We start from the raw sequence: 22,206 nt of genomic DNA, 5'->3' as shown, positions 1-22,206 counted from the left end.
CTTGATGCCCGATGACGCCTGAGATAGGCACAGGCTCCCCGTGACCCGAGGTAGTTCGGATAAGCGGTAGAAGATGAATGAATGAATGAATGAAGACTAACCAATTTGCATCAACAGCTTAGCTTGAATTGTATTTTGCACTAGCAGCTATCACAGAGACAGCAAATGTGTGTAAAATAGAACCATGCTTTCTTAATTGAATATGCAGTAGATTACAGATGTTTTGTTTTCATTGAATGTTTGGTACACAAAACCTTTAATTACCTGGAGCAACGTTACAATCATCTTTTTATTTGACATATTTATGAGTATTGTATGTGTATTATGTATTATCTGCTGTCTAATACAGAATTTTAATCTGAAATTTAAAAGAAGATGAGTAAAAAAAACATGTATTGAATTAGGATTTTGTTGGCCCTTGCCTGCATTTTTACTTCTCCTGTCCTTAGGAAACTACCTACTTCTCTGAAATTATTCTTGCCAGTGTCTGAGAAGCTTTTCAGTTCTGTTTGCAGCCTGGATTCCCATGAGTGTTGGTTTCTCAGTGGTATGCTTTCATGACACAGGGATGATATTACAGGTCACAAACTGCCAAGCTACACCTCTGTGGTGTTTTAGGGACTTTAGGGCTCATTAAGCCTTTCTGTTTGACAGTCTACTCGCCCATAGGGTTCAGGAAAGTCCCAGATGCAATCTCACTTTACTTTTCGTGAAGACAAAAGGGAAATTGATGGGTCGACAAACCAAAGGTTGGTCCGTTGGCATGGACAAAAGATTTTTATAGTGAATGATCACTCTTCTGGTTACATTTCTTTACAAAAACTTGAATGCGACAAAAACAGCTTTCTTAGAAAGACAGAAACACTGTCAGGTGTGTTCACCTAAAGATTTGTTCACCTACAGGTGTGTTCACCTACAGATGTGTTCACCTACAGGGTGAATTAGCGTCGTTCGTCATCTTAAACATTAATGAGAACATGGCATTCTGCAAAAACCGAATTGTCATTTTTAACCCAAATAAAAGACAACACTATGACCAGCTGAGGTCCATACAGGAAGATGTTTAGAGCAGGTTTCCCGATAAGAGACGGAAGAGGGAGATCCCCATGGGCTGCCCACTTCCTTCTGCGGCAATAGTGCAAATGGTGAATCCATGCTATATCGAGAACAGTCCTGTATTCAGTCATGCGTTTCTTTTCAAACTTAGTGGGAATAGACTTTACATAAACAACGCTGATAGCAGTTAAAATACACAAAACAAACTTATTGTTTTAACGGCAATAAACTAATTTTACGACTCAGTAGAATAGACTAAAAGTTCTCGGATTAAGGACAATTAGTCTACACTACCATGTATATGACCATACTGTCTTTTTGTGCCTTGACATGTCTAGAAGAGATAAGTATGAGTCCTAGTGTACGGCTAATAAAACAAGTGGTTTCGCTTTGAAAGGGAAAAGCCCGATTCTGCGCGCGTGTGTCTGTGCGTGTGTGTGTGTGTGTGTGAGAGAGAGAGAGAGAGAGAGAGAGAGAGATCATCAGATTAATTCAATCCGCGACAGAGTGCAGTGTATTCAACCCTTGAGGATAGCTGAATAGTGGTGCGCGTTATTACGCACAGTTGCCATTCTATAGTAATCCAATTACAGAGTGTATTTAATGAGAATGAAGCAATGTTTTAGCAACAATAGTTACACGAGTCGCTCGTTTTTGTAATATTATGTTTGTTTATCTTTTTTTTTAACAACCTGTTGTGTGCTTGTCTGTTGTCATTAGTGCCCGTCTTTAACCTATTAGAATCAGACTATACAGAGCGAATTGTTTTGATCGGCGTTTTTAATGCATTACGCTTTATGCACATTTACTAAGATTTAAGATGTCACCGGGCTGAATAAAAAAAATAAAGATCGTCTTTAAGGCAGGGCTCGTCTTCATTTACGATACATGACCATGACCATGAGCGGTGTTCACACTGAAACGTCAGCTCCGCTCGACCTAAGGACCACAACAAGAGACATCGCAGATCGGACTACAAGACAAACCGAAACGCAAGATGTAGTAGATCGGTCAGCAAAGATCGAGGAGGTGGAGTGCAGTTCCAAAGGATCTCCTTCCCTTTCCCCTGCGATAAAACTGGGCAGCAAAGAATGCAAGGATAATAATCATGATCAAGCTGTTGTACTATCCAAGGTGAAGAGTGAGAGGTTGACTGACAGTGATGGCAAGTCTTCGGAGACCTCTACCTCAAAACTTCCGATAAGAAAACGTCCTGTCCGTCCGGACCACACACCTGTGGACAAGACAGAAAGCACTGTTGGAGAGCCACCGGCAAAGATTTTAAAGACAGACTCAAGTCCTAGTCTTGTCAAAGTTCCCAATTGCAGTAGCGTCCGCAATGGACTGAACGCGGAGACGAAGCAGTGTTTTCCGAGTCCGCGTCCCGGAGGCGCACAGAATGACATACAGCTTGCGTCCACACCTCAATCATGTAAGTCAACTTTTTTGTAGTATCTTTATTTATTTGGTGCATTTGTTGATAGAATCGTGAAAATAGCCTTTTTTTTTGAAAGGCAGACATGACGATGTCTGTTTGAGATCTGGACGCAAATGATGTTCGGGATGCAGGAAAGGTCTTATAGCCTATGCATGCAGTATACATTATGATGGACAACACACATATATATACAATAGTACAACGTACATGCATGTCATGATATTATTTCTTAGCACTGTGATGTACTTTGTAGTTGGTAATTTGAATTGGTTATAATGTAGGTATGTGTTGAGAGAGAGAGAGAGAGAGAGAGAGAGAGAGAGAGAGAGAGAGAGAGTTTCGCAAAACGAATGTTGCGCAGTCATGGTCAGTCCAATAAGTATATGCTGTCATTGTGAAACTTTTCTGTAAACCAGGAGGAGGTTTTCAGAACATGTCAGTGGGTCAGCAGCTGATTGTGCGTGAGATTCCAGCTGTTTCTGGAGAAACAGCCCTGTCAGCGATTCAGATTAGTCTACAATGTTGTAACCTGCTAAACATTCACTAGGTTCAGACTGCTATCCAGAGCATACTTGTTATATCATATATACTCTGTCCCATTGCAATGATTGAACAGGAGTTGTTATTATGAATGTTGTTTATGAAGCTAATAAAAAGTTTCTCTATAGAAATTTAAAGTACATGAAGCCATATTATGTAACCTATATTGTAAAGGCTCTTTTGCTTATTCATCATTATAGACTATGCGTATCCATCTCACCTGTTTACAAGTATATTTTCTCCGCTTCACCCACCTGAGGATATTGATCACCTGCAGCATGAGGTAGACTTGGCAACACACCAGGATGAAGATGGGGACACGTAAGTGTTTTATTCTTTAGTACTATATATGTGTGTGTGGGTGAGTGTGTATGTGTCTGTGTGTATGTAAGTGTATAGGGATAAAATATAATAGAATATGTTTTGAATGACTCAAAAACATGCCACATGGCTGTAAACCATCTATGAATACAGTACAGCTTGATTTATTGGCTGACTGCATTTACCTTGCTGCCACTGTAAAATAAAAATGTTTTCTTCAATTTGTTCAACTGTCACTTTTCAGCCACTAGCTAGCATTTATCTGTCATATGATCATTACCAACTAAGGACAGGAAGGGTATTTACATACATCCTCTGGAACAGGTGATGCAAGCTGCAGTATCTTTTTGAAGTGCTGCTCATGCTGCATCACAGGGCAGTGTAAAAAAACAGAGGAAAGCACTATCTGCCCTCTTCCACTTAAATAAGCTCACAGACACCCTTGACTGGTTTGCTTCTTAGACTCCTGGCACAGGTATTGTTAGGATTTTTGTAGGATGTAGTGGAACACCTATGAAATAAGTCATCAGTGTTATTACTTTCATTTGAGAAGATATAAAGCCATTATAGAAAATTATTGCCTAATTTTACTTGAAATCAATCATATTTCATACAATTCAATGAAAATAATTGATTTCAGCTCTACAGGTTTAGTCATTAGTCAAGAATTTAGTTTCATGTTAACCTCTTGTAGGTTTGTGTCACTGAACCTATAGTTTTAAAGTGATTATATTATCTGCAGTTTCTTTTAAAATGTAACAGTTAGACATTTAGAATGATCTTTTTTAGAATTGTTGTGGTTTTGAAAGGGTATCAGTGTATCTCTGCCCACCACATTCTTAAGTCGCTTTAATTACTGTAGGGAGGATACTGAGTTACTCCTTTCTCCTGTGATTTATCAAATACACTCTCTTTGGCATTGATGCAGTTGGGGAAAATAAGTGGATAAGGTTAAAAGTTTAGAGGCATTTACATTAGACTCAGTGGTGCTGTATTACTGTAGATAAACAATGTCCTGTATTTTACTTGGTCTCTTTCTTTGCATGAAATGCAGAATAGACTGTGTGAGGTTTAAAGGAAAAGGTGACCATGTGTATCTAGCATGAGAAAGTTCTTTTAAAAGTGCCTACAAAGCACTACTAAAACTAACTCTATACAATGGCATCTGAAAAAGGCTGTAAATGTGTGCATAAACAGCTGAGGAAGGCCATGCTACAGAAGAATACATCAAATGCTCGGTCATGCATGGATAAACACACCCTTACTGTAAGACCTAAACAACCACCCACAAGGTGCCAGCTATGAAAATGTCACTCTCAGCTCATGTGAGTGAAACTTGGCTTTCCAAAAATGACACCTGCTTAATTGTCACAAAAGTTTAGTCAACATGTGTCAAAAACTTTTCATATAAGTAAGCAAATCAGATCGAATGAGTGTACAGCCTCGAAAGGAGAGCTGAGTGAGAACGGCAGAGTTTTGCCTATAGAAAGTTGTTGACTGCTTAGATTTCCAGTTCATTGTAAGTTGTATTGTTTTTGTTGCACAACATTTATTTTGATCTGTTTTTGCTCTTTTCACTCTTAAGCGTACAGTACCATCAAATGCTAATGAATTAAGCTGGTAAATTGTGGTTTCTGGTATAACACAATTTCCTGGCTTGTATCATCTTGTTACATCAGTAGCAGTTGAGCACACAGATCAGCATGAAGTAGAGACACACACATGCTTACATACACATGCTCACACACACGCACACACACACAACCCTTCTCTGTAATCTGCTGCTCTTCTTACGTTCTAAGCTTCTTACGTCAATGGGTGTTTCATCCTCTCACCTTGTTTTTTTCTCAGCGCTTTATAGACCCTCATTTTCGGGAAAGCCAATGTAAGCGCGAGTCTGCGGTTTACTCAGGTGTCTTTTCTCTCTCTCTCTCTCTCTCTCTCTCTCTCTCTCTCTCTCTCTCTCTCTCTCTCTTTCTCTCGCTTCTCTTTTTTTTAATCCTTTTTAAATGAATGGGCTCAAAAACCCAAACATCCGCTCCCCACTTCCGCTTTCACTTGTTTCTGCCCCATATCTCACTTAATCTCTCTCTATCTATCTAACTCTCTCTCTTTCTTCTTTTTACAGTTTCTTTGTCCCTTTATGAATCTTCTATGCTATTCTATTCTAACAGACTCTCTCAAGCAATTATAACACTACTACTACTACTACTACTACTACTACTACTACTACTACTACTAATAATAATAATAATAATAATAATAATAATAATAATAATAATAATAACAACAACAACAACAACAACAACAACAACAACAACAACAACAACAATAATAATAATAATAATAAAATATTTTTCAGATGTATCCAGAATGTGATAAAAAGTGTTTTTTTATTTACCTTTTCCACCAAAGCCTTAATAGCAGAAGAGCTTATGGATACAAGTCATTTCCTATGTAATGATATTAGAATTATCTTGTCTCATTACATTGCTTCCTCTATTGTCTTTTATGTAGCCACCTCTGCTCCACCACACATGCCTAAGTACGTGTTAAGTGTATGGGATGTTGTATGAACCCAAGATTCTTCCGTATTCTAGAAAAAATGTTATGGGTTAGTGATTCTATGAAGAGGAGAGAGGAGATGTTCAGGTGAACTCATCTTGATGACATGATTTAGAGATTAAAACGGCTCATTGCCGTTGTATTTTGGAATAGGATATTTCAACAAAACAGGGCATGCTTAATGATGTACCTGATCAAAACACATGTGCATCAACACGTCAGCTCATCAGGTATGTTAGACATCAGTAAGGATAAGGGGTATACTCAGCCCTGTGCTGAATATATATTTTATATAATATATATATATAGAATTATAATTAGTTAATAAGTAAATTGAAGAAAATATAATCACACTAAAGCATTTAAAGCAGAAATGCCACCCACACATCTTGCAAGCATAAATGGCAAACAGGAAGCAGAAAATAATTTCAGATTTTTTTTAATCTAATGTTTCAGCTCTAACTAAAATCCATGAAAAGAAAAGAAAAGAAAACCTAAGGTTTTGAAGGAAGAAGTTGAAACCAATCCAACAATGACTACACTATTGTTGTGCAGTTAGTTTTTCTGTATTCAGCACCTTTTAGCAGCTACGCTATCATTACCGTGGCTATACAATCTGATATGGAATGATGTGGCTGATATGGTTACATGCACACAAGCCATTATGTCCTAATATTGTGCTATAACTATACACAACATATACATGCAATAAACATGCAGGGTATTAAAACAGAGGAAACATCCAGTTCTAAGGACCACAGTATAAGGCAAAACACAGAGTAGTTAGGTATCTTGTCATCCATTTCTTTTGTTGTTTTCACACAATACCTCTTATACATTAGGATGTATAGGATGTTCTTTTTTTTTCTGCACTATGGCTACACTAGGTACAAATACCACAGCATGCATTTAAGTAAGCCAAAAGAAGCAACTTCATTTACATGCAGCAAGTTGCAACATTCATGGGGTGAGCATTAATGTTTGAAGTTGCTGATATATGTTAGATGTGCATGGGTCAGGTAAGTTCTGGCTCAATAAAAGGGAATTTTAGAGTCAGTTTGAAGCCAGACATACCTCACTTTAGGTGTATGTTTAAAGAGAAGCTTTTTGTTTGCTCTTCTCTGCATGCAGGGACTGACCTTTGCATTACTGTAACTGAAAACTTACCTGGCTTCAAGTTGATACTGATACCAAATAACTTATGATAGAGATGTCTAATGAAAGTCTAATGTTTGCAATTTTGATTAATTATGCCTGTTGCCTAGCCATTATGGCTGGATGCTGCAAAACAAACAAACAAACAAACAAACAAACAAACAAACAAACAAACAACAAATAAACCAAGACTCTTCTTTGGATGTTGTGGTCTTCCCAGTCCTCTGCACTGTTTCTGAAACCCTTGTCAGCTGTCTGGCTGGTTTCTGGTAAACAGTTCCACACAGTGCTTGTCTCAGACGTTTTGTGCCATATTCAGCTTCCCTTCTGCCTTTGTTTACCAAAACAGCGGACCATGCCACAAGGGATGTGAGGTTTGTGCGTCCCTGGCCTGTACAGGATGCCGCACATACGCAGCACAAGGCTTATCTGGGCTGCGGTCTAACTAACTCTCACTCACTTCCAGGAACCTAGTTTCATCTGTAGAGAACAGAGTCAGAGAGAGCATGAGATTGTGAGAATGGGTGGATCAGCAATGAAGAGTAAAAGCAAAACAGTTCTGTTAAGCATCACCAAACTTGGCCAAACTATAGAACAACAGGTTGCAGTAACTACTACCTTAACTCTTCAGAACATATTTAAAAATGCATGAACAATGGGTGGATAAGTTAATACCCAGAACCAATGGTCAAAGTTTAATACTATTTTAGGTCTATATACATGGTATGTTATGGTATGTGTTGCTATATCAACTATATTATATTATTTAGACATTACTGTAAAATAATACATATGTTTATGCAGTTCCAATGTTTTTTAATGATACTTAACCTAAGGTTTTAGAATAATTCTATATTATTTAGAGTACTTTATGTGGACTGGAATATACAAGATTATATACTTACATTTGGAGTATGTAAACAATGAACAACAAACACAAACAATGTGCACAATGAAGATTTGTGTTGGCAGTTTTGTTCAGTCTACTGGAATTGAAACAGAACTGATCTGAGCCCTGTTTGTTGAACTAGTTAGCTGATAGAGACACACCCCTAGAGGACCGTGGATGCGTGTTAAATGCTGGAACACTTGGATTGAATGAAATGGAGATTATGTAGAAACATGTTACTCTCTACATGTAGCAGGTTGTATCTACTGCAATAAACAATGAAAAAAACAAAATGTTTTCACTTGAATCGACCTCATACTTAAATCATCACTAGACATCGTCAAATGCCAATAGCAGCTTAATATGATACCTCAATATACAGTGCCCTCCACAATTATTAACACCCCTGTTTAAGATGTGTTAAAAGTGGTCAAATAAATTCTTTTTTTTTTTTTGCAGAAGCATAATCTCTAACAGAAATATTGTGAAAAATATAACCTTTAACACAAGTTAATAATAATTTTAAAAAGTCCATGACTTTTTATAGTAAAAAAATATAGTATATATAGTATAAAATCACCTGTTCCACAATTATTGGCACCCCAACAATTCCTCTGAAAATTTTTATTGATTTTTTTAAAATATATTTTTCTGTAGTTGCTAAAGTTGGTCAGGGTATCTAGGAACTTTTAATTAGTAATTCATGACTTCCTGTTTCCTTGGGGTATAAATATGATGTGACACAGAGGCCTAATTCTCTTACCCATTTGTCAACATGGCAAAGACAAGAGAACACACCATTCAAGTAAGGCAGATGTGTGTCGATCTTCATAAGTCAGGCAATGGCTACAAGAAAATAGCCACTCGCCTTAACTTGCCCGTATCTACAGTCAGAGGAATCATTAAGAAGTTTAAAACAACTGGAACAGTGACAAACAAGGCTGGAAGAGGTCCCAAGTTTATCTTGCCACAACGCACAGTGAGGAGGATGGTAAGAGAAGTAAAAAAATTTCCTAGCTCACTGTCACAGAATTGCATCAAAGAGTGGCATCTTGGGGTCACAAAGTCTCCATAACAACCATCAAACCATCAAACCTCTCTACAGTACATGCCAACAAGCTGTTTGGGAGGCATGCAAGGAAAAAGACTTTTCTCACTAACACTCACAAATATAAACGTCTGGAGTTTGCTAAGCGGTACTGGGACTTCAACTGGGATCGTGTGCTTTGGTCAGATGAGACTAAGATTGAGCTTTTTGACAACAAACACTCCAAGTGGGTCTGGCGTAAAACAAAAGATGAGTATGTCGAAAAGCACCTCATGCCCACCGTGAAGTATGGTGGAGGATCTGTGATGCTGTGGGCCTGTTTCTCTTCCAAAGGCCCTGGGAACCTTGTTAGGGTGCATGGCATTATGAACGCTTTGAACTACCAGGACATTTTAAATAAAAACCTGATGGCCTCTGCCAGAAAGCTGAAGATGGGTCGTCATTGGGACTTTCAGCAGGATAATGATCCAAAACATGTGGCAAAATCTACACAAAAATGGTTCAGCAGTCACAAACTCAAGGTCCTCCCATGGCCATCTCAGTCCCCAGACCTCAACCCAATCGAAAAAATGTGGGGCGAGCTAAAGAGGAGAGTGCATAAGAGAGGACCCTGGATGATCTAGAAAGATTGTGCAGAGAAGAATGGTCAAAGATCCCTCTCTCTGTGTTCTCCAATCTTGTGAAATGTTATAGGAGGAGATTAAGTGCTGTCTTGATGGCAAAAGTGGTTTGTACAAAGTATTAACATCAGGGGTGCCAATAATTGTGGGACACATGATTTCAAGTTTTTTTTTTTCTAAATGTGTGATTTTTTTTTTTACCACCGAAGTAATGTACTTAAATGAAAGGTTGGATTTTTCTCTTTTTTTGCATTTGGGTTCTATGTTGTTTAAAAAAAAGAAGAATTTTTAGAAGTCCACGACCACATATTAAACAGGGGTGCCAATAATTGTGGAGGGCACTGTATCTCAAGCTTCTGGTATGTCTATTTTTTAAATACCTATATTGTGAGAGATAAACAAATGATTCATTCTGCATCTTTAGCAATAAATACATGTCTTAAAGAATACAATAAAAATAAATTGGTTCTTATCTCTAACATAAGTAGACCTGTGATGGAAATGAACAACATGCTCTAGTGATGTGTCAAGCATGGTGAGGTCACTTATGGGAAAGACAATAAGTCGAGAAAAAGCCAACGCCTTTTTCAGCCTCTTCTGCTTTTTAGATTGAGAACCAGGGAACAGAGAATGTGTGACATAGCAGTTTGCAACAGGCTACATCTGTATGTCTGAGTCATGGCTTGCTAAAACAGTCATTCAGTCCAGCTTCCTCTTTCAGTTTGATCCCTGCTATAGATTTTGGATTTTATAGTTGCTGTTTTGGCATATTAAATGGAAGAAAAAATATACTTCAAGATCCTAGAAGATATGGATATGTGTACAGCCTCTGAAGTGATTGGATCACACAGGCTGACTGTCACATTGTAGTATGACCACTGTCTGGTCAACGGTTTGTATAATATTAATAACACATAGCAGATTTTTATCAATTAAGAAAAGAGGAGAAATGTGTGTGCTTGTGTCATTGCTGGAAGCGTTGTGATATTCCCTTTATTGTGAGATTCGGCTATCCTTCCATGTTGAGTATTTGGTGTGGAATGGCCAACATGAAGCAATCATGGCACTGAACTCACCATTTTCAGGAATGCATGATAGCTCTTCTTATCTTTCTTTGGATATGTGCTTATTTGCTTCTGTAACCTTGTACAAATATAAAATGAAATATTAATAGCCAGATTTTATCCAATGTGCCCTGATTTGATGCTTTCTCTAAGAACCCTGTAGGGGAATTTTAAAATCTCAAGTACTATTTTATGGGCATGTAAAATACGGTGACACAAAAAAATATTTTAGAAAATGTATTTAGATTAATTCCATAACGCAACATTCTGCATAAAAATATTCCTTTTTTTAAGACAGTAAGACTAAAATCACAAAGGCAGGTGTTAACTTTCTTTTCAGGTGTTCTGTGTTATTCAAATGGTCATAGGGAAAGATGCCTGTCACTGAAAGCTCTTGTAAATTAACTGTAACAATTATTATTCAAATTACACAGAACAGTGCCATTGTCCCAGATGTCAGGAAATGACCTCAAACCAAAGTAGCTGTTACTGGAAGCCTCTTTAGAAAAAGCACACAGACCAAAAAGTGTGCATCCTTCCATCATTTTCACACAAGAACCTCTGCTGCTTTGCACATAGAGAGGTGGAGGTTTTTGTGAGATGACAGGAGATAAGGATTTCCCTGCATTTACTGAAGTTGGTTGCATATGTGGTTTATGTTGGTTTATGTTTTTCACAAGCCACGAGTCACAGATTCAGGTGATGGATCACTGTAGTAATCAGTCCATGATTCTCGCAGTTGCTAAACTCACAAAATCCAATATTAAAGGTAATGTTTTTGGCTGGGTGTTTCAGCTTCTGTGGCTTTTTTAATTGTTTATATTGCTGTGGACCACACATCCGCACCAGGATAAAAATAACAGAATTTTTGACCCTTTGGCACCTTTCATTTAACAAAAGGGCAATTTATTATACTTATGGTGAAGGTTAGGGTTAGATTTATATGTAGGCATATAATTAATATCCATATTAATATAATTACTATTTCATACGCATGTGTGTGTGTGTGTGTTATTGCAGGGCTCTACACATTGCTGTGGCACAGGAGAAAGAGGCAGTAGTTCTCTGGCTCATCCGCATTTTATGTCAGGCACGCAGAGACCTGGATTTATATAATAACCTAAGACAGGTAGGAAACATGCACTTTGACACACATACAAACAATAAACAACATAGTAACACCTACAGATAATGCTGCACCTTGGGACTGTAGTAGAAAACAAGAGGAAGCAAATAATTTTCTGGTAAGTTATTAGTCCCTGACTCAGTGCCACCTTACTTCTGTTTTTAAATGAGCACCATGTATATTGTACACTAGTCTTCCTCTGTCTGGGAACTGCTTTTCCAACTTCCCACATTGCTCTGTGATTACAGCTCACACTCATTGGAGTGTCCCCAAGCTTTCACGTTCTCTTTTCTTCTCTTCTCTTCTTTTCTCTTCTCTTCCTCTCTCTCTCTCTCTCTCTCTCTCTCTCTCTCTCTCTCTCTCTCTCTCTCTCTCATTCCCTCGCTGTGTCTCTCTCCCTCATTAAAGCAGCATTTCCACCATTCTCATCATTTGAGCTAGCCACTTCATGTTTACCTAAACCTCAGAAATCACCAGACTTCATGTTGAGGTTTCACTAAGCATACTCACTGCAAGCCAGTTACCAGAAGCTGCGTCTGAGTCGTGTCTGTGGACTGTCAGTATGTCTTGTGTGATATCCTGTCTTCATTCACATCAGTTCCCCAAACTGAAAACTGTAAATTCCATTTAAGAGCATGAATTCATGCATGCATGCATAAATGAACTCTGTGTGGTGAAAAGAAAATGTTTTGGCAGATAGCTGTAAAGCTGACATTGAACAGCCTTTTTTAAGGCTATATTTATGTATATAAACCAATTATTACTATGTTTTGCCATGCAAATAAATGGTGCATTTGCTAACTATACATCTTTCTCATTCCCTTGCATTTTGATTTTGTTCCAAAGCTTTCAACCCAAGCTGCAGGAGAATGTGAGCATTCTGAGCAAGCATGTGTTGTAAGTGTGTGCTTAGTTAAAGCAGCTGCTGAATGTGCGAGTGAGTGTGTGTGCATGAACTTAAGTATACTTATTCCGAGAAGTCACATGATGCCTTTCACATTCTGGCTGTTTCTCAACATACCTTCATGTAGTTCACAGGGTAGAATTAGGGACTTCCCCTCACGCTTGCTCGCTCTCTCTCTCGCTCTCTCTCTCTCTCTCTCTCTCTCTCTCTCTCTCTCTCTCTCTTTACTGAATTTTTTCATCATTATTATTATTATTAGTAGTAGTAGTAGTATTGCTATTTGAAAAGCATTAACAGGCCAATTTCACATCTTTTACTATACATATATATATATATCTATATCTATATCTATATCTATATCTATATCTATATATATATATATATATATATATATATATATATATATATATATATATATATATATATATATATATGTATGTTTATGTGCACATTCTGACCAAAGAACAAAGAACAAATGAGTCAACATAGATTTCATTATGAACATTAATGTGAGGGATAATTTGGGATATTTTGAATGTTGCTGGTACTTTTATGCCTTTTGCTTTCAGTAACACTCCTTGTACATTGCCTGGTAACATTTTGCCACACTGCATACAGGAATTTATCTTATGTAAATATTTTTTTCCCAGCTTGCAAATCTACTCATCCATTTTTGCAATCTCTTTTCAAATAGAAGTGTGATACTAAAGATATACTACAGGGGAGAGGAAAGGGATTTTCCCTTTTTAATCCAATTCATCCAAACTCCCTCCCCTTCCCCTCATTTGCTTCTGGCTTGCCTTCCCTTCTCCCTTCTCCCTTTGTTTGTTTCCTTTTTCTTACTTTCTTTCTTTCTTTCGCTATATTCACTTCAAAGCTACAATGTTTACATTTTTTGGGCTGGTTCAACAACTTTAGTTTTGCCTTTAAACAATGATAAGCTTATCATTTATATTTACACATGATTAGCAACACCAGATGATGATTATTCCACTTATGCTTGTGCTGTATTCTTTCTGCACACATACTTATGCAAAATAGGCATACATACACACCAAGGCAAGTGTTGGATTGTGTGACGTCTTATGACTCAGAACTGAATCTCAGATATTGGATCATTTCCACAGGAAGGGAGAGCTACAGGCATTGTGCCACCAGAGGAATTTCTATTGTATGACTGTACTTTTGCTTGTCTGTTCTTTCCCCTTTTTTTAGCTTGAATTGAACCAGCCTAGTGCCAGGTTTTCTTAGTGGCACTGAAACCATGTCCATATCAACATTATAATTCTAAATGTGAGAGGAATGGTGAAGTGAAATTTTTAGAACGACCTGTCAACATAAAAGATCTAAGATAATAGCAGGGTAATATCCCTGTGTGTGTGTGTGTGTGTGTGTATGTGTGTGTGTGTGTGTGTGTGGTTGAACAAAGGTATGTGTGAGTCGATTTTTTGTATGGGCGCATGTTTATTTGTATTTAAGTTTGTTTGTGCCTTATCTTGCTGGCAATGTTCTATGGCATTGACCTTTAACCTGTTGAACTGGTTCTAAGTGAGAGATTGCACTGATGGGAATGTAGCAGGATATGATTCATATTTACAGTCTTTATAATTCGACATGACCAGTTCTTAGTATTCTGGTGTTACATTGCTGTTGCAGTAATGTAGTGTATATTTGTTAGCATGGATGGTAATATAATGATTCATTATAGTCTGTGACACTGTCTCCCATCTTTCTGGTCCTCAGACTCCTCTCCACTTGGCAGTCGTTACACATCAGCCTAGTGTAGTGCAGGCTCTTCTTCAGGGTGGGGCAGACCCTGGAGCACTGGACCGTAATGGACAGACGGCATTGCATCTCTGCTGTGAGCACCAAGAGGATGCCTGTCTCCGTATATTACTTTCCCACCTATCCATATTACCATACTGCCCTTCTGCCTGTCTGGACAGCAGGAATTTTGAAGGTGAGTGCTAGTGTCCACTAGATTTTGAAGCGTGGCTGTGGGGATTTGCTCATTTAGCCATAGGAGCAAGAGGTCAGGTACTGATGTCAGGCAGGGAGATCTGGGGTGCAGTCAGTATTCCAGTTCATCCCAAAGATGTTCAGGTCAATTGGGATCAGGAATCTCTGCAGGCCATTTGAGATCTTCCCTAGAAACCTTAGCAAACCATGTCTTTAGTGCTCGGGATTAAAAGATATTCTAGACAATTGTGTGCTTCCAATTTTGGGGCAACATTTTGGGGAACACTCACATTTAGGTATGATGGTCATGTGTCTACATGCTACAGACTGTACATAACACAGACTACAGAACATACTTTATATAGTGTGATTCTTTAAAACTATCATCTTGTTAGTATAACCCCACATCCCTAGCACTAATCCTTTTGTAATACGTTATTAATGACGCATAATATTATTAGAGGTTTGTAAGATAATATGAATGCAGGACTAAATTTCAAAAAAATTAAATAAAAAGAACATTAACCGTATATATATTTGTGTAATTGTATTTTGCCCTGCCATGCAAGTTCAGGCTTGAGTAAGTTTTGAAAATCATATTTGTTTTTAGAAAGCTGTATATAATATGTTACAATGTAAAAATTTAAATTTTAGGCCTAACACCCCTCCACCTAGCTGTTCAGGATGGAAATAGGAAAATGGCAAAAATGTTACTGGACAGTGGAGCTGACATTAATGGTGTAGTAAGTAAAATCTCTCCTACCTCATCATCTTCCACCAAAATCATACTTTTCTCATCATCATGCAAATATTATGTGCATTATTTATTTTTGGTATTAAGGAGCTTTTGGGTTCTTCACTTGATTAGATGCCCTATTATACAAGTATCATTATCTCAGTGAACTAAATACATGGATCACTCTGTGTCACCATTACTGCAGAAAATATTCAGATAGGTGGATATCAGTGTGGTCAGTTCTGTTTTCCTTTATAACACAGGATATTAAGAGTGGCCGCAGCCCACTGATACATGCAGTGGAGAAGAGCTGTATGGAGATGATCCACTTCCTTGTTGAGGTGTGGTTATATTTAAGTGTCTGTTTCTGTTTCATTCGCTTTGTGAGTTTTCAGTTGTATTTCCTCAACAGCTACTGCCTAGGTTTTAACACACATTCACACAAACACAATCCCCACTCCACAATTAGTATAATAATAAAAAAAAAAAAAAAATAATAATAATAATAATAATAATAATATACGTATATATATATATATATATATATATATATATATATATATATATATATATATATATATATATATATATATATACACACACACATAGGTATGTATATTATTATTATTATTATTTATACTGTCTATTTAATGACAGTTTATTGCTTCTTCCTGTAAAATTACAAGATCAGTAAAGCTTGCATCTTATATTATATCGTTTGTTTGACATTTACTCATGTTATGACAAAGTCTGTGTGACTATGCTGACTGTTCTTTTTCTGTCTTGCTCCCTTTCTCAGAATGGCTGTAATGTGAACTCACAGTCATACAGTGGAAACACAGCTCTTCACATTGCCTGTGGCCGTGGAGAGGTGGAGGCTGTCAGAGTCCTACTGAAAAATGGAGCAGACAGCAGTCTAAAGAATTACCACAATGACACTGCTATTATGGTGGCCAAGAACAAGAAGGTACTAAAGTGAGGGGGAATTAAGATGAAATGCTGATAAAGGTATTATTATAGAGAACCTTGTAGGTTTACTATTGGGTCATTATATTAATGATAAGAATTAAAATAATTTATCACTGTTTTTATATGTACTATTGTACATATTGTTTGTGTTGTATGACTGGAAACATTAAACTGATCATTTTGCATCAGGTCATTAGGATGTTAATGCTGCCTGTTAGTGGTGAATACCAGTATTTACACATTACTGAATTTTTATTTATTATGGTTTAGGGAATTCCATTTTATGCCACATAAAACAACTTATTGCATAATAATAATTATATAATTATAAAATGATTAGGTGAACAGTGAAGATTATGTTATAATTTCTCCATCTGATCAGGTATCTGATGTTTTACGTGGAAAACCTACACGAGGCCACAATCTAAAAACTCAGAACAGCTTCAATGGTAAGATATTCTTTCAATATATGTAACGGGAGGTAATTGGAAAAGAGTACATTATTCAGAATGAATAAAATATTATTCAGTTCAGAAGGAAGAAAATATTATTCCTAAAGAAATACAAAACAAAGATGACCAAGTAAAAGATTTTTTTTTCTGACTGGGTGCAGCTTAGGTTTAGCTTCAGACTAGGATTATGCAGCAGGATTGAAGTTTTTAAAAAAAAATTTTTATTCCAAATTCTGAAAAAGATTCAAAATAATCTTTTGAACATTTACCAGATGCAGATAATAAGCTTATGTTACATGCTATAATACATTTTGTGTCACTGTTACATGTGATATAGTGTCATGGAGCATAAGATGTGAAAATGAAGAACTTATATCTAAAGTTATAAATCTGCAAATTTAGCACCATATCGAAACGTGTTGACACTTAAAAATGCTTAAAGTTATTACTTTTGTCACTTCATTGATATGAAAGCCAATAAAAAGTTTTGTATAAATTTAGTTTTTGAACCAACATTATATCTACACTTAAAACTCATAAATATGAAACCCTATCCACTGTATTAACCACATGGGTTTCTGAACAGACATTATGCTTCGTCAACTGCCTCTGAAAGCTGGAACAAATTAAAATTGGAAAGCCCCAAACTTTCATAGTCTTTAGGAACAGTAGTGTTGCTGTCTATCAAACAAGAGGAACAAGGGGCAGGTGGTAAACAATAAGCCATGATTTGTGAAAGTCGGCTCCAATTAAACAGGCACTTTAAGTGAGATGAGAATGTTACTTCTTTGCCGTATCTTTATCTGAGGTAGTTTATATATAATCACTTAGAAAACATTTTTTGAAATCATGACTCAAGGCTGTTGAACTGTTCTTGGAGATTCATTATAGCTTGTCACTTATGACTCCTCTCCAAATTGACCACTATTAAAACTGAAACGTTAGTTTCATTTTAAAAATTAGCTGTTATTTGTTAGTCATTTTAAAATTAGGAAACCTAATTTAAAATGTCACTAGCTGTTAAATTAGTTGCCTAAATGCTGATTCATTGCTGAAAAAAGAATTAAATAAAAAATATATAGTTTCACTTTCTGTCCTTTTTTATGAACTCATATGGAATATTTTAAATGAAAAAAAAATGTATGTTTAATGACATGATGTGTTTCCGCTGCTATTCAGTCATTAAATGGATTTACAGTTTAAAAGCTTCTGGCTTTAACAACGATTACACCTTTCTATGAGAGTTGTAGCTAAACTGACAGATTTAATACAACACTTTTTACTCTGTAAAATTGATCTTTTGAACATTTTATTCAGCTAGTTATAAAAAATCTCTAATCTTTTCAGGTACCCCATCCCCAAACAACTTAAGCCTTTCTCCACTGGCTGCTCCCAACCCTCATCGTAGTGCATCTCTCTCTCCAACAGTTCCACACACATACTCACCACACAGTCAGTCTGGTGAAAGCAGGTCTGGAAACCTGTCACCAGTTGAAAATCACGAAGCAGAAGATCTACAAATGACCTCCAGGACATTTCATAATATGGTAGCAGTTAACAATACGGACTATGTGGTGTCTATTCGTCCCTTTCCAATTTTCCAACCACCCCATTATGATACACTCATGTCCTCTGTTCCTCACATACATTTAATGTCAGGTCACTCTCCTTACTATCCAAATGTACAAAGACTCTATACCTCAGACACACAGTACATCTTCATTCCAGCCAGGAATGGGCCATCTGTTTCTCATTGCTCACCATCCCAGCCCACTGGCACTCAGTCACGGCCCTCCAGCCATAACAGTGATCAATCTGACATATCAAACTTGAGTGCGAGCACTGGAGAAAAGACATAAACTGAGCATTAGTCTGTTCTTGCACATGTTCCTACAGAGAATTGAATAAAGAGTGTGGATGGATATGGCAGGCCCATCTTACAAGATGTATTTTTTAAATGTAGCTTATAATTTATGATTAGATAAATGACTGTCTTCATTAAAAAGATTTATTATGTTTGTATTATCAATCATTCTATCTGAGATAATAAAATATAATTTCATTCAGAAATATATTTTTTAAAACATATTATGAAGCAGTGAAACCTTCATTAGTTATACATCATTTATATTTATACATAAATTCTGAGACCAAATTAAAAACTGGGATTTTTTTATTGAAAATAAATCAAATGCTTCAGAATGTTTATTATTATAAATATTATAATAAATATAATATATTCAAGATTTTGTATTATTTGCATTTAAGCACAAAGGGAACTTCAACTTCATGTGTAAATATGCAAACACATACTTTTCATTAAAGTTGCTACAATTTCTAATGAAAATTGTTGTATTAAAAAAGAAGAATGTCCCTCCTTTACAAGTTTCCCATTCTCTATGTTCATGTTGTAGTTATGAAGTATCTGTTTCAAATTACCCCACAGGATCTGAGTAGGATTTATATCTGGGCTTTGACCATTCCAGAATTATGCAGGGTTTTTTTCGACAATTGGTCTAACATGTTCCTCAAGCAATTTCGGATACAATGTAGAGTTCATAGTGGATTTTATGATGATGAGCTGGTCAGATCCTGCTGCAGCAAATCATACCCAAACCATAACACTTCCACCTCCATGTTTTACAGTTGCTATGAGGTTCTATTATTGAAATGCTGTATTTGGTTTAAACCAAACATGCTCTCTGTTATGATCTCCAAATAATTACATTTTACATCTGTACAAAGCACATTATTCCAGAAGTCTTGGTCTCTTGTGTTCGTTCACAAACGTCAGTCTTTCCCTCATGTTATTCTAGGACAGCAAAATTTTCTCCTTGCACACCTCCCATGATAATTAAAGTTGCCATCAACTGTAGCAAGAGCTTTTTGTAGGTCCCGTGATGATATTTTGGGGTTTTTGGTGACTTCTTTAAGCATCTTGCAGTCTGCTCTTGGGGTGAATTTGCTTGGATGGCCTGACCTGGCCATGTTGGAAGTTGTTTTAAATGTTTTGGACAGTGGAATGGCTGACTACAAATTCTTTTGAGATCTTTTTATATCCATTACCAGACTCATAAGCATCATCAATATTCTTTCAACAATTAAGAGCAAACCAAACTAAACATCAGAGGTTTAAAAGGCTCCTTCGAAACTCTCTCTAACAATGTTATAATAATTTACACCTGATGTAATACATCCGTAGGTAATTTTATCCATTTTAAGTACAAATAAATTTAGGGGTGTCTTTACTTTTTCCTCACAAGATATTTGATTTTTTGTTACAGATAATTTAAAAAAGAACTTTCTTTCATTTTATTTATTTAGGTATATTACTTGAATCTTCCAATATTGTTCAAATGAAGGTAAAATACCCACATGTTTAACTATTAAAAAAATACTTAAATTGTCTTACATTTTTCACATGACTATACAGTATGTCAATAAATGGGACTGGATTGTTTTTGTGTTTTCTGTTCCTCATTTGTACTTTCCTTAACCTATTTTTTTTTCCTTAGTTACCTCTGGTTGGCAAAAATACCTAAAGAATCAGATATATATATAGTTCTGTGGAGTTCACTGGTGAATGTGGAGTTTCCCACATTACTGAAGAGGAAGTACCCACCTTAAAAAGTACACATCATATTTTCTCTAGGCATATATTTAAGTGCAAACTTTTGCATATAAAGTGCAAACTGAAAAAACTTTTATAGTTTGGTTTCATAGATGTTTGCTCTTTATAACAGATAAACAAGTAACAGAAGTAATTTAAAGATTTTAATTGTGACCATACAAGGAAACAAAGTATTTTTTTTTCTTATAGGTTTAAATCCCTATGTCTGTCTGTTATATAATTATTCACTAATAACAATCATTTTCCAATAATAAAATTGGCTATCTATCTATATATATATATATATATATATATATATATATATATATATATATATATATATATATATATATACACACACACACACTGTGTGTGTGTGTGTGTGTGTGTGTGTGTGTGTGTCCAATAATGATGATTGGCTTTTTTTGATCAGACTTATTTTTCAAGTAGTCAAAAATATTGTAGCTAGACAGTGATCCAAAACACACTGTCAACAAGGCAAAGACTTCATTAGGAGAAAAAAAGGGGAAGGTTTTAAACCAGCCAAGTCAATCACCAGACCTAACCCCAACTGAGCATGCATGGCACTTTCTGAAGAGGAGACAATCACTGAAAGAAGCTGTGGTACAATGCAGTTTGGTTAGGACTGTTTGTTCTTATACTTTTGCTCTATAAAGTAGCAGGTAATCTGACACCAAAGGTGACATTCTCTAAGTTATTTAGCACATCTATATGTAACATAAATTTCTCCTGTTAAATAATGCAAAAAAAATGAATAAATATACATCAATATGCGTGTGCTTTAGTGCTTCAGTGTGCTTTAACTCTCTACATTTGAATATATTGTCTTCTGGTAAAGTAGGTTCCTGACTTTTGTATACTATCTGCTTAACTCACTTTGTTCTAGAGTAATGTGATTTGAATTTTGTTATTCTATACCATTGTTGATTTCTAGTGTTGGTCTTTGGGCTTACCCTTTTAAATTGAAGGTTCTCCGGTTTGTAAGTATCTCTCTCTCACATTGTAACATAAGTGTCTAGTACTGTTTTGATATATTACACCATACCTTAATTCTCACTTGGTTGACTGCAAACATGTGCCTCAAACCCATCTCTGTACTCAATTCCTACTGTCGCAGACGCTGTCGTGTACAGAGCAGAGGTCACAATCTCAGTAACCTCATCTACCCACCCCTGTTGTGTAAGTCTCAAACAGTCGTGGTAGGTGGGTCTGGAATTGCCAGTCTGCTGTAAAGAAAGCTGATTGTATCTCTGCTTTACCTTCCCATTACTCCTTTGATTTTCTTGCACTAACAGAAACCTGGATATCCCCACAGAACACTGCTATACCAACTGCTTTATCCTCTGCCTATGCTTTCTCTCACTCACCATGAGAAACAGGCAGGGGTGGTGGTACAGGTTTATTGTTGTCAAAGAAATGGTGCTTTACACCTCTCCTCTTGTCTCATTTAACCATCTCCTCTTTTGAATTCCATGCCATTTCAGTTACCTCTCCAATCAACCTTATTATCATTGTTGTTTACAGCCCTACTGGTCCCCTAGGAGACTTCCTGGAAGAAATGGACACACTGCTTAGTGATTTCCCTTCCGATAGCTCCCCTCTGACAGTGCTTGGTGACTTCAACCTCCCCTCTGACAAGCTTCAATCTTCTTCCCTCCTGACTCTTCTCGACTCATTCACCCTGACACTCAACAGCTACATCCCCACACACAGAGGAGGCAATGTCCTGGACC

The 22,206-nt window shown here is 36.6% G+C and overlaps 1 protein-coding gene across 1 annotated transcript; it reads left to right on the top strand.

The window, feature by feature from the left end:
- The first annotated feature begins 1,527 nt into the window (after positions 1-1,527).
- Positions 1,528-19,024, top strand: bcl3 (BCL3 transcription coactivator). The gene is made up of 9 exons (XM_060870048.1): positions 1,528-2,488; positions 3,235-3,355; positions 11,717-11,825; positions 14,470-14,686; positions 15,340-15,428; positions 15,685-15,762; positions 16,221-16,388; positions 16,773-16,839; positions 18,190-19,024. Exons 1-9 carry the CDS (start codon positions 1,945-1,947, stop codon positions 18,699-18,701), a joined length of 1,905 nt encoding a protein of 634 aa, XP_060726031.1. The 5' UTR covers positions 1,528-1,944; the 3' UTR covers positions 18,702-19,024.
- The last annotated feature ends 3,182 nt before the right edge of the window (positions 19,025-22,206 follow it).

This window comes from Tachysurus vachellii, chromosome 5, assembly GCF_030014155.1.
Source record: "Tachysurus vachellii isolate PV-2020 chromosome 5, HZAU_Pvac_v1, whole genome shotgun sequence".
NCBI classification, from domain to species: domain Eukaryota; kingdom Metazoa; phylum Chordata; class Actinopteri; order Siluriformes; family Bagridae; genus Tachysurus; species Tachysurus vachellii.
Note: the sequence above shows the minus strand (reverse complement) of the source record. Positions and strands in the feature narration are given on the sequence as shown.

What these genes read in the sequence shown, in the direction of transcription:
- bcl3 (XM_060870048.1), top strand. Translation starts at nt 1,945, where the DNA reads ATGACCATGACCATGAGCGGTGTTCACACTGAAACGTCAGCTCCGCTC. An exon ending in TGCGTCCACACCTCAATCAT is followed by an intron (nt 2,489 to 3,234) that starts GTAAGTCAACTT and finishes TCATCATTATAG; the next exon opens with ACTATGCGTATCCATCTCAC. An exon ending in AACTCAGAACAGCTTCAATG is followed by an intron (nt 16,840 to 18,189) that starts GTAAGATATTCT and finishes TAATCTTTTCAG; the next exon opens with GTACCCCATCCCCAAACAAC.